Source organism: Diadema setosum, chromosome 20 (assembly GCF_964275005.1).
Source record: "Diadema setosum chromosome 20, eeDiaSeto1, whole genome shotgun sequence".
Lineage (NCBI taxonomy): Eukaryota > Metazoa > Echinodermata > Echinoidea > Diadematoida > Diadematidae > Diadema > Diadema setosum.
The window spans coordinates 31,612,503-31,630,746 of NC_092704.1; the positions used below are offsets into that span (position 1 = coordinate 31,612,503).

General features: G+C 39.2%; 1 protein-coding gene across 1 annotated transcript; it reads right to left on the bottom strand.

The window, feature by feature from the left end:
* Nucleotides 1-336: 336 nt before the first annotated feature.
* LOC140243608 (testis-expressed protein 10 homolog) lies at nt 337-17,203 on the bottom strand. The gene is made up of 11 exons (XM_072323274.1): nt 16,990-17,203; nt 14,454-14,790; nt 13,865-14,016; nt 12,799-13,019; nt 11,660-11,915; nt 6,436-6,781; nt 5,708-5,840; nt 4,287-4,456; nt 2,968-3,136; nt 2,141-2,223; nt 337-512 (listed from the first exon to the last, which is right to left on the bottom strand). Exons 1-11 carry the CDS (start codon nt 17,188-17,190, stop codon nt 337-339), a joined length of 2,244 nt encoding a protein of 747 aa, XP_072179375.1. The 5' UTR covers nt 17,191-17,203.
* Nucleotides 17,204-18,244: the final 1,041 nt, after the last annotated feature.

Sequence of the window (18,244 nt, forward strand, 5' to 3'; positions counted from 1 at the left end):
TCAGTTTCTTGTTAAATTCAGAAGCACATCCCTAAACCACACTTGTGATATTTTGTTCGTATCAAGCTGTTAATGAAGACTTGAAAGCAATTACAGCAGAGGGGGCAATGAAACGAGCAAAAGTTTGTGGTAGATTGGAAACAACTCTGGCGGCTAAGACAAAAAAAGAATTACACTGCTGGTCTGCTGAAGCACGCAGGGTATAACGAGATATGAGTGTGTACCCGTAAGTACAACATTTACTACTCTGCACAATAGCATTCAATCACTCCATAAGTCTTGCAATAATATGTCTTGTAATGAAAGTTATATTCCAGAAAGAGCATGTGGCTGGTGTCACATTACCTTATTGATCTTCGCAAAACGCTGCGTGTCTTCCGCTTTGCTAGCGTCAAGTACGATGTGGAAAGATGGTTGGACAGTTCCCAGAGCGGAGGAGCCCCCAAGGATGGGGAGGGGTTGGTCTGACTGCATTTGGGCCTGGAGTGTGGCTAGCGATTCCTGTGAATGCCCTAGTTCATTGAGATGGGGGGGGGGGGGGGGACATCAATTCAATTCAATTCAATCATAGTTTATTTCCAATCAACGAAAATCAAAACATAATACAAAGTAACATGTCATGAAACGATATTGTTCAAACATTTGCAAAAGATTCATGTAGTATCCGAGAGAAATTATATAACAACATATATATATATATATATATATATATATATATATATATATATATATATATATACAATAATTAGGAGGAACAATGCATATATACTTCGTGGGCATGCGGAAAATAGATTCGTTTATGGAAAATAGTGATCCACTTAAAAGCAAAGCTTGTGGGACGTGGATCGCTACATAAATAATGAGTAAATAATATATTATTCAAGGGTTTTTTATAACTACATTTATAGTATTTAATATAGATTAATTAAGTCATTTGTAAAGATATACATGTAGTTATATTGAGATATGCAGGTTGGAAAACAACACAAAATGTCAGTGCTAATGCCCGGACACTGTTCACTGAACCACGTGTACCGTGGTGAAATTCATCACTGATGAATTTCATCATATTACCAAGAAAAATATAATTTCATATTCCCCTTATCAAAACACAATTCTCTCCCACAGTCTATTCACCAAACCACTAAACACAGTTCTCTTTTAAATCAGAACTTTAGATAGTTCCCATCATAATTATAAAAAGTATTTATTTTTGACAGGTTGTTGATCATACTTTACTGTCACATCTCATTTAAAATTTAATTCCATGTGCGTTATGATGATATATCTTTGCAATGCTGCAGTTGAGAGTCCATGTCATATTGAATGCCAATTCACTAATCATTTGTCATTCTATTTGCAAAACACCTTGCAAATAACTCCATTTGTGACCCTGCACCACAAAACAAACTAAAAGTTGCCAGACATGAATTTCTAGTAAAGACCATATTCTAAAAGAGCAGACTTTAAGCTTTAAAATGATGTATAACTCAAATCAAATGGACTCTCCTAACCTATCTAAATAAAAACTCAGGAAAAGTGTGAACTGAGAAAAGAGGCTTTGAAGTACAGTGTCTATTCAAGCACTTAATCTTTACCAAACCATACTGGCTGTGCGATGAATGGGACAAAAAAACAGGAAGTAAACCACCAGAGCAACAACAATGAAGGGATTATCTGATTAAATTGAAATTAATGATGCCTCATTAACACATTCTGTCCATAATTAATGCCAACTTTCAAAGCAGTAGCACTATCCTTTCAAAAGTTATTAGAGTTGAAAGGGAAGAGTGTGTACAAGGTTTTTCAGAAATGAAAAAGGGACTCTAAAGACACACCTAATCACACTATTCTACCAAAAATGTTCGAGATAAAGTGCTAAAAAACACACTTTCCAGCCAATTTTACGATCCCAAATTTTAGCACAATGTAAAAGAAGACTTGCTCTTTCAGAAAATATGAAAAAGTCAAGATCGGCTAGGTTGACCCATTTCACTTATTTTCAGTCCTCACGCAAAATCAGTGTGTGCGACTTTTTGTTCGTTTTGTGATGCACGGTCACATTTGACCAGCAATTATTACCAAACAACATTAGCACAAGAAAGATAGTCATGGACTGAGGAACACTCCTATCTCATACCTATTGACACTGACAGAAGTAGTTCCATCAAATCAGCATGAGAAAGCAGCGGTCTTGGTGCACCAAGCACATTCTCAAAGCACCTGCCGAATGGGACAAATTTGACAGAAATGAGCAATGCACATTACTTCAACTGTTTAAAAGAAGTGATTTTCTGCAAGTTACTGTATTCCTGAGCCAGATACCGGTATGGCAATAATGCGACATCAATTTGTATTAGACACCACATTTTCACATTCATGTTGCAACATATCTGCATGTTACATCAAAACACATTAAGTATTTAAGCTCGGTATCTGTATTTGGTGTTTTCTTTTCATCAACTATGATACAATTATAAAATGTAGTGTGAAATTATGGACATACAGAAAAAATAGGCATCAATCACATAAGCACTTGTAGACAAACAAGTGAAAGCATGGATGAATAAGTAAGTAGTTGACTAAATATCTAACTAACTCGCAAGTAATTATTACACATGTAAGTGGCTATGAAACATGCACATAAATGAATGAATGAGTAAACAAATGAATGAATAATATTATTTACTTTAAAAACAAATATCTTCATTGTTGAAATACCAAATTTTCACTCATTGGCAAACATTCTGTGCAATTCACAGGGTTATCTTGCAAATATTTTCACATCAGTCAAATTTTCCGCACTCCTCGGGGTATTTACATCACCTTTATGTAGAATGCAACAATAAAGATACATTGTACAGTATTTTATGAGATTTGAACTCATGACCCTCTGAGAGCCCAGGTAACTGACCACTATACCACCACAGCATGGAATCGTGGAAGGAATGCAGTCACGAGACCAACCTGTTTACTAGTATGTAGATGGGAACCTTGACGTCGACATCTGGTCTACAGCAGTGATTCGTCAGGCTCGCAAGTAGGCGGTTGTCGAAACTTGGGAGGTAAAAGAGGCACTCTATGACCCTCCGCTGAAAGTCTGCTGCTTCTGGAGAATTTTTGGAATCCTTGTGATCTGCAAACAGTGCATATCAATTGGCCATCATTAAAACAAAAAAGCCACAGGTAAATTCTCTTGCCACAGAACTTAATAACCAGACAGACAGACAAACAAACACACAGACACATACTTCTAATGGTATTTCAATTAGGATGGTTCCCAGTTAATGTCTGCTTGTTTGTTATCTCTGATTTGTCACCTGGATACTAGCATCAATCAATTTCTCAGGAGATACTGCTACACCTAAGTCTGCAGTCTGCAAGTTAACAAAGTAGCAAGGATGTTAACCCGTTGAGGACGGTTTGATTTTGCTACAACACGCATTTCCCATAGACGCCTACCCGAGTATACTCGGGACTCGTCCTCAACGGGGTTAATAATTGCTCTATGGTCCATGGCTTGTTTAATAGTGCATGCTTCTGCACATTCTGGTGGCACCACAACACCTACACTACAAAGCACACACGTACCAACACATTCACACACATGATTATACAGCTACCCAAAACTTAACATATTACCGGTACACAACAGTTCCACTCTCAAATGTACATCTTCTACATGTTTTTATGCCAGTTTGTTGGGTGGTGAGAGATTGTGTGAATCTTCATGTCTGCACCTTTATTCTCTCCCTTCTCGAAGGCAAGGTTTTCTGAGCACCAAAGACAGGTTGTGAATCAGTTCTTCTTCATATGGAATTTTGCGCCAGTGGAATGATATATATCAAACAAACAGATATGTAGATGTTTCTGTCAAATTGGAATAAGACAAAAAAAGTGCTGGGACTTAAAAGCTGCACTGTATACACCATATCTTAAGCTAGTGTGACGTTTCGCGAATCGGGACTTGTAAGACAAAGTCACATCGATGGAATGAGAAAGGAATATTTTCACCTTTTCAAGAGAAAAGTGATTTTGCACATTGTTCATACTGTGAATATCAGCGGACTTGCAAAATTCATAAAAATAAAAACACAGGTGAAATATATTATGTACACAGTATGTCACAACCACACTTGGAATGTAGACAGGGTGATTGATGATGTCTCGCCCCATTTTTTTCCTCTCTCTTCTTTCTTTAAAATACAACATTGATGATGTCATAATGGCACTCATCAGCACTCTGCTCTTGTAGAGGGGGTAGGATTAAACAAGAATGGACTCACCCATCCAGCCCACGATGTTTTCCTGAATGCAATCCAGGGCGTCATAGAAACCCCTGGAGGCCGCCTTCAAGAGGGTGCCCAGGGCCTCGTGGGCGATCCCGATATTCCCATCTCTTGCCTCGCAGACAAGGCGTCCGACGCTCTGGAAGAATTCCCTTAGCTTGTCAGAACTTTCAAGGCAGAGATTAAGGAGAAAAAGTTCACTTCAATTAAAAAAAAGAAAAGAATGTAAGATAGACACCATGACCTTCATCACAGTCAATTCTAATTCACTTGTAATGTACAGGCAATACACAACATTTTTTTTTTTTTTTTATTTTGTTTTGACAATGGCCTGCTTCTAATATGGAAGAGTCAAAACTAAGGCTATTATAAGTTTAGTGCTACTAAAGACATGATGCATTTCCAGTCCATGACAGATGTTTGTGCTATACACAAAGTGGCTACTGGAAACAATTCAAATCAGCAGTGTTTGGGACAGAGAAGATATACCAAGAATGCACTGTATCAAAATTTTGGTGAGGTGTTTGAGCCAGTTTGGAGTAAGTGGGTGGCAGTCCCATACAATGTTCTTGTAGGGATGAATCTGCACATTGTCCTAAAAAGCAGATTTTACTTGTTGGTTCAGACATTTGACATTATTGGCTGTTCTGGTAGCCTAAATATTGAAATTAAAATCAGCAAAATACTGGACTTATTTTTTAAAACAGTGAAATGACACTATCTCCAGAGTGAGGTTGCACACATGGAAATACTCGCAAAATTCAAATTTCTTGAAAGAAAGAGATCGTGAAGCAGAGGGGTGAAGATGTGGATTATGAGTTTTTTTGTTTTTCTTTTAATTCGAAGTAAAGAAAACTAAAGAAAAATAAAATTTCTTGCTTTCATTTAACAATATGCCTTGTCCACCCTCGCCTATTTAACATAACAATGTCAGAATTTCGAAGCCAATGTACTTGTTCCAAGCTCATCGTGTCACTGCTGGCAACCAGGGACAGCCTGGCGGTAGTGTTGCTGCCCGGAAAGCAGCAGATGACAGGTTCGAGTCCCACTGGTTCCTTTTTTCCAACAAGTTTGTTAAAATGTAGATAAGCAGTTGTGATCTTACAAATTTTATTTGTACAGAGGGAGACAAAAACAGACCCAATTCAAATTTCTTGTTTTGATAATATGAACATTGTTTCCAATTATCAAAAATAATGTCTTGCAGCAGTTTTGTTTTATTTTATTTTAATTTATTTTATTTTATTCTATTCATTTATTTATTTTTTTATTCTATTACTTTTCTTTTTTTTTTGGGGGGGGGGGGGGGGGGGGAGGACTGGCTGGACTATGTTCTATTTCACTTTAGGGGGTGGTGGAGAAACTGCCCAAACTTTGTACTGCCCTAGTCCCTAGCATGCTATACTAACATGACTCACCGGTTCGCCTCATCAGGCGTGACTGTGTCTACACAGAGCTCACTGATGCACCCCAATGAGACAAGCTTCTGCTGCGAGAGTGGAAAGGCATCCTGGTAGTAGCCAAAGAGAACATCGATGAGAAAATTCCTCTCTGTTGGCATATGAGAAATAAAAAATGACACAATGGTGGACATCAGAAAACTTGCACCCTGCTGGGAGCGGTTTTCAGAACTTAATATCACAATCAAGGATTGCTCTCCATCTATCTTTTCAAGGATGAGTGAGTTTGAAAAAAAAAAAGTACAATTTTCACTTTTATAATGCATGAATACCCTGAAAATTACTTTTTGACATGGAAGAGCATTCTTCTAATAATGTCTTCTGAAAATATAGAAGTGCGAAACTCTTTACAAGAAGAAACCATAAGAATGTTCCAAATTGCACTAAAAAGTGTATGCATCTTGAAGTTAGACTAGTCGACAGGATATCGATAGATGTCAGTCGCACAGAATTGATACTTTTGTGGGGATCATTCTTTCTCTGGTCACTCCAGCTCCCCACATAATCCACCGTATGCGTATATGTGTGAAGTATACATATGTGTGCAATGGCTTGGTCATTCAGAGTATCTCCAAGGTGCTCGTCCATGTCGCAAAGATTAATTTTCAGGGTATTGATACACGATAAGAGACGAACAGGACAAAAATGCGTTGCTGGTTTTTCAAACAGAGAGTCTCCAGTCTTACCCTCGTAACTGTCTGCATTCTCCACCGTTTGCTTCACCACTCTGATGAGCAGCAGGAGTTCTTCCCTACTCAGCCTCTCCCTCTCCCCGCCACTGCCCTGCAGAACGTCCACCACAAACCCCCTCACTCTCCTCATCCAGTGCCTCGAGCGGTTACCACTGGTGGGCAGCGCGCTCAGGAGGAGGTTGCACGCCGCCAGGTTGGTGGGCGTGGCCGAACGGGATGCCGGCGGGCCCTTCTTGGTGTGCTTGGCAGCGGGCGTGGCCGGGTGACAGGAATACGGGAAGCCCTGCTCAAAATGCTGCTGAAGCTTCCGCTGATATGTCTGCCTGACAGCATTCAGAGTCTGTAAAACAGAAGGACAGGTTGTTAGACACCCTTAAAGGTCCTGTTCACCTTTGGGAACAGTGATTTCAAAATTTAAATCATTTAATGCATATGTGTAGGTCTGATGTACCACAAAACATCCTACCATATAAAATTTTTGTGATAAAGCCTAAAATATATGGAGATATGTGTATTTTTCTCATTAAACCAACTGTAGACGGTTTAGTCTGGAAGCATTTTTATCATAACTATTGTTCACATTTAGTATATTTAACAATACTTAACATCTATTTTACCAATCCGATTCAATTTTTTACAGTGGTTGTTTCTATCCCTAACTCACATTTTAGAACTATTATAAAGCACTAGTGCTGGGCTTTTGTTTCATCTTCAAATGGTAAATTATGCCCTTAATTAGTGCTAGAATTGGTGGGGGTGGGTTATCTTCTTGATCCATCATAGACCCATTATAATCCTGTCTTATAATAGCATCTACACGGTCAAAAAAAGTAATCAAAACAAAACAATGAAATGCTAAAAAACAATATGGGCTACCATATTTTACTTGAAACTACACTATACAAAGGCCATATTCATGACAACTATTTTCCTATTTTGTCTCAACCAATCAATCTTCTCAAAAACAGTAGATAACAAATTCACAAACAAACGGACACACAGACATTAACCCACAGAAGACTAGTCCCAAGGATACTCGGACAGCTGTATATTAATGAAAATGCTTGTACACGTATAGAAAATCATCTTGTAGTCAATAGATTAATCAAATCATCAAACTGAAAATCAAACTAAAATATTATGACACTGTAACTAAAAACACAGACAACATATGAATGACAATATTTCACAAATAAACAAATTAGTTCGACATCTTCATTATTTCACCTACTATCCTGACTCAGTTTTGTAATTCATAAAGAGGGGGTTAATATCACTCCATCTAGGCATTGGCTCTTTTATTCCTGTTTATCTGCACAACATTCACACTCTTTCTGAATTGACACCTAAATGAAGACATTGGGTGGACAGGAAAATAGATGATTGAAACCTACTAAAAAACAATGGACATTTTTTTTTCATGAGCAACTGTTGGCCCTCTGCCAGGTAAGATGAATTTTGCATGCTTTTAATTTAGGGGACAGTCACGCTGACTGCACATAATAAATCAAAACAGCTTACTGCTGCCACAGCATTAACCCATTGAGGACGGACTGATTTCGCTACAACACATATTTCCCATTGATACCTGTCTGAGTATACTCGGGACTCATCCTCAACGGGTTAAAGGGCTTTGGCTGCACATAATATGATAAATGGTATCTGGCTCTGATTTTGACAGCAAATACACTCATGCTACGCAGGACTAGCAAACGTGAGGAAAACTACAAATCACATAGTAGTTATACCTCTGCAATAAGTCCTACTGTGCAATCAAACATATAAACATAACATTATAACAGGCAAAAGAATTTTTGCGTTTTATGCATCAGTTTAAAGGTACTGTTCACCACTGGGAGCAGTGATTTAAAATGTTTGAGTTATCACATTTCATGCATATGTGTACGCCAGTTGTTACACAAAACATCCTACCATTTAAAAATTTTGCAATAAAGACTAAAATGTCAAGAAATATCACTATTTTTCTCAATAAACCATAACTGTAGATGGTTTATTCTAGAAACAATTTTGCTGTAACTATTGTTCACATGTTGTATATATAACTAGAAATGTCGCTACGGCGACTGATGCCTCCGCCATAATGCATGATTCTCCCAATAGGTGTATAGTACAATGTCTTGACAATGTGTTATGACAGTTTCACATAATTGGCAAAATATCGAAATAACAGGTTTGTCAGAAATATCTTGAATGTTCACTTTTCACGAACTGGGTTTGCTATAATTGTCTATTAAAGAGTGCAGGTACACATATTTGGGGAACTGAAAATTTTTACTTGACTTCTGACCGACCTTATTATAAGTTTATGCATTGAGTATAATTTTCAAGGTATGAAGAAAGAGTGTAATTACAGTACAAAATATTTTTTTTTTCATTTAAACCTGACCTTTGACCCTTAACCTTTGACCTTTGACCTTCTGGCTGGAAATTTCCAAGAGAATCTCCATCAAGTAATACATGTACATATATTAAACACTTTTAAAACTAATAATGCAATCATTGCATATACTAGTATACATGTATGAGGGAAATACAGTAGTAACATTTTGAGGAGTTGACCTTGACCTTTGAACCCCTGACTATTGACCCATGACCCCTAAATTCCCTAGATAATCCCTGCCAGTCAGTACATGCATATGTACCATGTTCCATGAAGATACATTGAACCATTTGCGAGAAAAGTGATATTGCAACATTTTCACCTAACCTTTGACCTTTTGACCTTTGACCTTATGACAAGAAACTCTCTCTGGAGAATCCTTACGCAGTAGTACATGTCTACACTAAGTTTCAAGAAAATAACTGCGGGCATTGCATAGATATGGGGGAAATAGCAACATTTTTAGCATTTGACCTTGACCTTTTGACCTTTGACCTCTTGTCAATGTCACTAGAATCTACTCAACTAATTGTCCCATCATACATCATCCTTGGACCAAGTTTGGTGAAAGCTGCTTCATCCAGTTTTGAGTTATCACATAAACAGATAAATTTTAGGATTTGACCTTGATCTTTGACCTTTGACCTCTGTCCGATTTCACTGAAAAACTAATCAAGTAATTGTCCCATCATACATCATCCTCCAACAAAGTTTGGTGACATTTGCTCCATACAGTCTTGAGTTATCGCGTAAACGGATACAATTTCATGATTTGACCTTGACCTTTGACCTTTGACCTTTAGCCGATTTCACCCAAAATCTTATCAAATCGTTGCCCCATCATACTTCATACTTGGACCAAGTTTGGTAAAATTCCAGTAAATAATACTCAAGTTATCGCGTAAACGAAAGCGGACGGACGTACGGACGTACGGACGTACGGACGTACAGACGTACGGACGTACAGACGTACGGACGTACGTACGGACGGACGGACAACCCGAAAACATAATGCCTCCGGCACCACTTCGTGGCGGAGGCATAAAAATACTTAACATTCACTATACTGATTAACATTTTTACACTGGTTGTTTCTATCCTAACTCACATTTTGGAACTATTTGAAGCACTAAAGCTGGGTTTTTGTTTCAAATTTTATTTCTGTAGTAACAGAAACTAGAAATGTCGCTACGGCGACTGATGCCTCCGCCAAAATGCATGATTCTCCCAATAGGTGTATAGTACAATGTCTTGACAATGTGTGATGACAGTTTCACATAACTGGCAAAATATCGAAATAACAGGTTTGTCAGAAATATCTTGAATGTTCACTTTCCACGAACTGGGTTTGCTATAATTGTCTATTAAAGAGTGCAGGTACACATATTTGGGGAACTGAAAATTTTTACTTGACTTCTGACCGACTTTATTATAAGTTTATGCATTGAGTATAATTTTCAAAATATGAAGAAAGAGTGTAATTACAGTACAAAAGATTTTTTTTTTTCATTTAAACCTGACCTTTGACCCTTAACCTTTGACCTTTGACCTTCTGGCTGGAAATTTCCAAGAGAATCTCCATCAAGTAATACATGTACATATATTAAACACTTTTAAAACTAATAATGCAATCATTGCATATACTAGTATACATGTATGAGGGAAATACAGTAGTAACATTTTGAGGAGTTGACCTTGACCTTTGAACCCCTGACTATTGACCCATGACCCCTAAATTCCCTAGATAATCCCTGCCAGTCAGTACATGCATATGTACCATGTTCCATGAAGATACATTGAACCATTTGCGAGAAAAGTGATATTGCAACATTTTCACCTAACCTTTGACCTTTTGACCTTTGACCTTATGACATGAAACTCTCTCTGGAGAATCCTTACGCAGTAGTACATGTCTACACTAAGTTTCAAGAAAATAACTGCGGGCATTGCATAGATATGGGGGAAATAGCAACATTTTTAGCATTTGACCTTGACCTTTTGACCTTTGACCTCTTGTCAATGTCACTAGAATCTACTCAACTAATTGTCCCATCATACATCATCCTTGGACCAAGTTTGGTGAAAGCTGCTTCATCCAGTTTTGAGTTATCACATAAACAGATAAATTTTAGGATTTGACCTTGATCTTTGACCTTTGTCCGATTTCACTGAAAAACTAATCAAGTAATTGTCCCATCATACATCATCCTCCAACAAAGTTTGGTGAAATTTGCTCCATACAGTCTTGAGTTATCGCGTAAACGGATACAATTTCATGATTTGACCTTGACCTTTGACCTTTGACCTTTAGCCGATTTCACCCAAAATCTTATCAAATCGTTGCCCCATCATACTTCATACTTGGACCAAGTTTGGTAAAATTCCAGTAAATATTACTCAAGTTATCGCGTAAACGAAAGCGGACGGACGTACGGACGTACGGACGTACAGACGTTCGTGGCGGAGGCATAAAAAAGAAGAAGCCTAAATTACGGTGCGTTTACACCGAGCACAGTACGGGCCAACGGTTCATCAAAAGGAACCATGTCTGGTTTTATAGAAAAGAATCATTAATTCTGTACAAAATCACCCAAAATGTTATTCTTATGTCAAAATCAAGAGCAACAAAAGCAACAGTAGAAGAATTATTTTGTAACCAAATTATTAGAAGGGAAGTGATATAACAGAACCAGACATGGTTCCCTATGGTGCATCCTAGCAAAAACCTGGCCCGTCGGCCCGTACCATGCTCGGTGTAAACGCGACATTAGGAGAGGGATGCAGATACAGGGAAAACTAACAAAGATCACAGCTCACCGATTCATCTCCTCTGTCAGTGCAAGCCCTCTCCAGTAGCTCCCAGACGGCTTGAAGTATAGACAGCACACAGTGCAGCGTCTCTGCCTCCTGCTTCCCCAGGGTGACCCACCCCTCGGCCTGCTTGCCCCGGGCGGGCAGATTGACCTCGCCCCAGCACTGCAGCATGAGGGGAATCAGGGTGTGGCAAACTTCCCGGATAGATGTCGGGTCGGACAGGAAGTCTCCGCCTCTGCCGGCCACTGATTGGTCGTCTCTGTGAAATGCAAATGAGGGAAGGGGGTTGATTTGATGGTCAGTGGGTGTTGGAATGACTTTCAAGAAGCATAGGTCTTGACAAGATGAATTATTTCCCAAATATATGTTTGTGCTCATAATGCAGTACATCTCTGTCCTCAAGATTATGACGCAACATCCTTAACATGATCTTGTTAATGGTCTCCAAGAAAATATGTCATCTACAGAACTGTCCCACACTGTGTGTGTAACATTTCAAACTGACAAAAAACAAACTTATGCATAACCGAGACAAGATGATTATTCTTGTCTTAGATGACGTGCTCATTGCCGTGTTCATTGTACAGGTGACTCCAGTTAAAACAAAGTCCTCGGGATGTGCAGTTTTCTTTCGTTATATCAAAATTTCTTTACAGTCCAACTAATAAAGGATACAAAGATGAACAAATAATGACTTTGGGACCTGAATTTTTACTTCTTTGAAACAAAATGTTGTCATAACCATGTTCATAATACTGCAAAACAAGGAATGTTCGCGTGCATTTTACTTTTGCAAATTTCGCCAGAGTCAAGATTTGCGAAATTAAAATGATGCGAAGGCTCTTGTCTACATTATATGCATTGAATGCCAAGGCACTTTGCAAAAAATTTCAGCCGTGGGCTCCAATTCGAGAAAATTTGATGCCGCTAAAATATCATGTTTTACAGTAATGGGAGTGTACTGTATTTCCAGGGATGTAGCTTGCATGATTATCAAATCAAAGAACCACTTCCTCTGGTCTGCTGCTTGTGTGTGACTGCATTTATGAAACAAGACGCTGTATTTGGAATTCGTTTTCCTTAACATGACACCATCCCCAATATCCACCTTCAGCGAGATATCCAAGCTCAGTTGCACCAACCTCAACACAATCTGCTTCTGCTTGAAGTTCAGCGATGCTGCCGTGCGCATCATTGGTACATGCGCTGGTCTGCTGGTTTCCGTGGCGACGATGACTGGCTTCAGGCTGTGTAAATTCTTTATGCTGCTTCCCCTTCTGCCTCCTCCTCCTCCTCCTGCCCCATTCCCTCTGCCCTTGGTTTCCTTGGCAACCTCAAGAAGCTTCTGGAGCATCTGAAGGACCTAGGGAGAGCACAAACGAGAGTTTTAATTATCCTTTTTTTCCTTCCTTCTCTCCTTGCTCCTCTACCTCCTCCTCTTCTTCCTCTTCTCCATCCTCAATCCCTTTCTCTTCCATCCATCTCATCCTCCTCTTTCTCCCCAATGATTTATTTCTTCCCTCCTTCTTCTTCTCCATCTCTATTGTCCTCCCCTCTTCCATATCATCAATGTCCTTCTCTTCCTTCCTACTTCTCCTACTCCTCTTCCTCCTCTTCCTCCACCTTTTTCACCCTCCCCCTCCTCCTCCTCCTCCTTTTCATCCTCCCCCTCCTCTTCCTTTTCATCCTCCCTCTCCTCTCTCTTTCCTCCTTCCCCTACTTCCTCCTTCTAAACCAACTTCTCCTCCTTCTTCATTCTCCTCCTTCCCTTCCCCTCCTCATCCTCCCCCTCTGTCCTAAGCATTCTTCCATTATAGTTCGTGATATTAGCAGAGCACTGCTTGTTTCAGCCCATTGTTGTAATCCACAAAACTTGCCCCACAGTAAAAAATAAAGACACGAAAGCTAAGAAAGGAGATACAAGGAAGGAAAATGTCTTCCAGAAATGGACATCTAAGGCTGATGCAAAACCTCCTCTTTCCCATATCACATTTACTCTAACTAAAATTATTATCATTATCACCATAATCCCCATCATCACCACCATCAAAATCCCCATCATCATCATCATCATCATTGCCATCATTATCATCACCATCATCATCATCATCATCACCACCACCACCATCATCATCACCTTCATCCTCACCATCATAATCATCATCCAAACTACTAGTACCACTATTAATCTGCTCATTGCCAACGGACCTTGAGTCTCCACTTCTGTCCAGACAGCTTCCCACTTGGATTAACCTTCAGCTTGCTGCCTGTTGCTCCTGCACCACCCAGTTTGCTCTGTTGCTGGGAGATGAGGTGGATGAAATTTGGCAACAAGGCTTTGCTGTGAGGAGCAACCAGGCCTGAAAAAGGAGACAAAGCATTACAAAGAAAGGTCTATATCACTCACTATATTTATCATGGCATGCTCTATACAGATGCATTCAAACTAAAATGCATATATGGTATATCCCAAGAACCACAACTAATATGCAGAAAATACAAGAAAATGTGTAGCTCAAACAATAAAACCCCCCATACATGTAGTTCACTTAATCAGGCTCACTATGAAAAAAAATTATGAACCTTGAAACTGAGTTGTTGTTTTTTTATTGATCATACATTTTTAATCATGAATATCTGGTTGATTAGCTCTTTCTCAATTCACATTTAGTTTTCAATGTCATTCATTTCTCCTGCTAAGCGCTTCACAAACAAGATGAGGAGCCCTGATAGAAGTGCATTCAACTGACGCTCCCAGTGGTTGCTATGGTGACGCAAATGAACCATGGGGAAGTACCTGGGTAGTGCTGGAGAATGCTTTCCATGACTTCCAGCGAATAGAGCTGGATGTCCTCCTGAATGTGGGTCATAGCACAGCACAGATGCGTGCACACCGCCTGGAAGAACGGGGACATCTGATTGGCCGACAAGTTTGCCATGACGACACGGAGGAGGGAGGAGCCAGTCCTGCGCACCGACGGATCCTTGTCCGAAGTCACCGCGGAGAGGGCGGGGATGAGAGTGGAGAGGTGCGCATGCAGAAGGTTCGAGTGGGATGTAAGAAGAGATTTGATGCCGAGAAGGGCTGCACTTCTCACTGATGAGTTGTAATGGTTGAGCTGGATTAGTAGATCCTTGTAAACATATAAAGTGATTATTATGATAAAGCATAATGTATATTGTAATTTGTAGCCATCAACACTGCCGATATCCTCCAAACCAAGGACGGCAGTTCCCCATGAGGGAATATGTACAGTCCAACCTCTCTTATCTGGGCATGTCGGGCCTGGCACTCATCCAAATACAGGATTTGCCCAGATATGGGAGACTCAATGTCTAATACACGCTGCTGCCTACCCAATGGTAGCTACACATGTATGTGTATCAATTTTGTGTGAACACTGTCAGTTGGTCTGTGTTCAGAATTCTCTGATAATTTGCTCAATAAATGATCGCCTGCAACGTGCCCTTATTTAATGAAAAGCTTTCTTTCCATGTTCCTGCAGTTATTTGGGGGGGGGGGGGAGTGAATGTCTGAATACATGTTATTAAGAAAATTAGATTTGAATTTGTCTTAATCATGGTGGGAATGATATGTAATTTCTGTGAATTTGTGTAGGAATTTTGTTCGAGTTTGAAATCCCCCTTTCCCCGTAATAATTAGATTAAAAAAAAAAAAAAAATCTGGCGCGGACGCCGAGATCACATTCGGATAATAGAGAGATCCGGATAAAGGAAGGCCGGATAGAAGAGGTCGTACTGTACATCTAAAGTTTATGTGTAGCTTAGGCATAGTTTTATAGGTTGGTGGGAGCATTTCATCAGCCGCCCTGTTCTTTCACTTGACATTGGCTGGGCACTTTTCTGCACACTTCAACCTGATTGGTTCAACATCACAAATTTAACGAGTGCCTTCAATACTGCATACATGTCATGATTGAACCACTCTCTGTTACAGGCATGCCACTTTGCTAATGAAGGTCGATACCACGTACATGGGAAATATACTTCATATTAAGTTGACTATGTGCATCATAAAAAACAAACAAACAATACTAAGGTAAAGAAGCAGAGCTGTAAACAGTTTCATCAAAATTTGTCAAAATCCTCAGAAACCTATAGAATTCATCAGTATTGTATATTTTTTCAAAGAAGTAATATCAATGAAATCATGCATGTGAACTAGAAACATTCATGCGTAAATATAAATGCACCCTTAAACCAAAATGAAATCTGCTCCATGATATCTTATTAGACAGATGACACATGAAAGAGAATCGGGAGAGGGGGTGGGCGGTTGGGGAAGGGACTGGGGCCGTTTTGGTATTATAACACTCAAAGGGGTTATTTATTCACCAAGTCTTTGGTAAAAACTTCACAAACAATACTTTCCATTCGTATCTCGTAAATCAATCTCGCAGAGAGTTGAAAAGGATGTGTGCACATATGTTGAGATTATGACACACTTGAAATTTTGACTTGTTTGTTTGTTTCTGACCAAAAACCAACAACAAATCAACAGTGCATATGAGGGCCTACGCAACACATATGAATGCAGGTTTGGAGTTTTGGTGCCGGCTACTTTATCTGCATTTCTTCTCAACCCCATATTACTGCAAAGTGAATGCACTGCTTACAATGTACCTGTCCACTTTCGTTGCAGTTTCTGGTTACCCTTAAAGGACAAGTCCACCTTGTATAAGGATTGAGAGAATGTAGCAATATTAGTAGAACACATCAGTGAAAGCTTGAGGAAAATCGGACAATCCGTTCAAAAGTTATGAATTTTTAAAGTATCTGCGCAGTCACTGCTGGATAAGAAGACTACTACAGTGTATGATGTCACATGCATACAACAATACAAGGAAAATAAAAAGAGAATTTCACAAAACTCTACTTTTTGAATAAAGTGCAAATTTCTTCGACTTGTTACTGACGTATGTTAAGGGTAATATTATTCCCCCAGAATTCTGAAAGAGAGAGGTCGAGTGTTCTTTTGTTATGCGAGAAAAATGGAAATATGTTGAATTTTCTTTATTTTTTCTTTATAACGTTGTACACATGTGACATCACAAGCTATAGTAGTCTTTTCATCCAGCCGTGACTGAGCAGAAACTTCAAAAATTCATAGCTTTTGAACGGATTGTCCGACTTTCCTCAAACTTTCACTGATGTGTTCTACTTACATTGCTGAATTCACTCAACCCACATGTCTATGAAGGTGAACTTGTCCTTTAAAATTGATGCATTGTGCACGCACTAAACAAAGACGGAAAAGGACAAGAATGAAACTACAAAAGATGTCTATCAGCCTCTGAGGTGATATTGCTTACCTGTAGGCTCTGTTTCCGCTCCGTGACAGGCTCACCCTCGCCATGCTCTGAGGATTTTAGCTGGTCTCGGATCTGGATGGCACGAGATTTGAATGTCGTGTCAGTGAAGTTGTCTGCCTTGGGCTTAGTCTTGCCTGCCTTCAGCTTTACCTTCTGGAAATCCTTCTTCTTCTGCTTGTTCTTCCTGGCGCTCTTGCCCATGGCTGAAGCAGCTCGCTTATATTCCTGCAAAAGCAGAGGTGGTCAACATTATTGCAATACTTTATGTCACACAACGTGATAATATGGGTTATTGATAGAGCATTGGGGCACCAGAATCTCTTGTATTATATCTAATCAATGAAGCTGCCAAAATGTTATTTTGGAACTAGTTTCTGGATGGAATGTGCCCCTGTCTAAGTGATTGTGTATGGTTGATGAGTTAAAGGGATTGGACAGTATTGGCCGAGGTGAAGATTTATCAGTAGCTTTGAACATTTTGCAAAATATTTAGAAACCATTCTATGAACTTGAAATATTAAAGAGCATACAATTCTAAGGGCAATTGAAATTCTATTTGAATCTTTTGATGAAAATCAGTTTTGAAATCACTGAGATATCCAAAAAATAAGGTGACACAAAGAGATCCTAATAAAGGTCTTGGCCTGTCGCATTTTATCAGGTATGCTTTTTTGGATATCTCAGCTATTTCAAGACCAATTTTCATCAAATAAACTGTGAATTCCTCTATGAATTGCATGCTTTTTCATATTTCATAACAGATTTTTCATTATTATCTCACAAACACACACACACACACAAAAGTTGGAAACCTGCATCCCTATCTGAATCAAAACTATACCATCCCTGTAATATCAATAGTTAGCAGTCTCAATACATGCATATTACATCATTTACAACTTGCAAAAAGGAGGGCCACATAAAATCAGGAGAAAGCTACAAAGCAAGCACTGTATTGTTCGAGTATAAAGAGAGCACTTGTATACTAATGTGATCTATCACTTGGTTGACTCCCACTTTGTCTAACAATAACATAGTCCCAACCCACATGGGTCTAGTCTAATCATGTTTTGTCTAAAACATTAACAACCAGTTCAGCTAATGACCTCGACCATTTACTCTAACTAATTACCACTTACCCTCACTTGTAACCATATGCCTATTTTGTCTAATACCAAATTGGTCAGCTGCCATTTAGTTTATACACCACATTGTCTTCGAATCACCTGTTTGTCACCTGTTTGAAAGTTTCGTT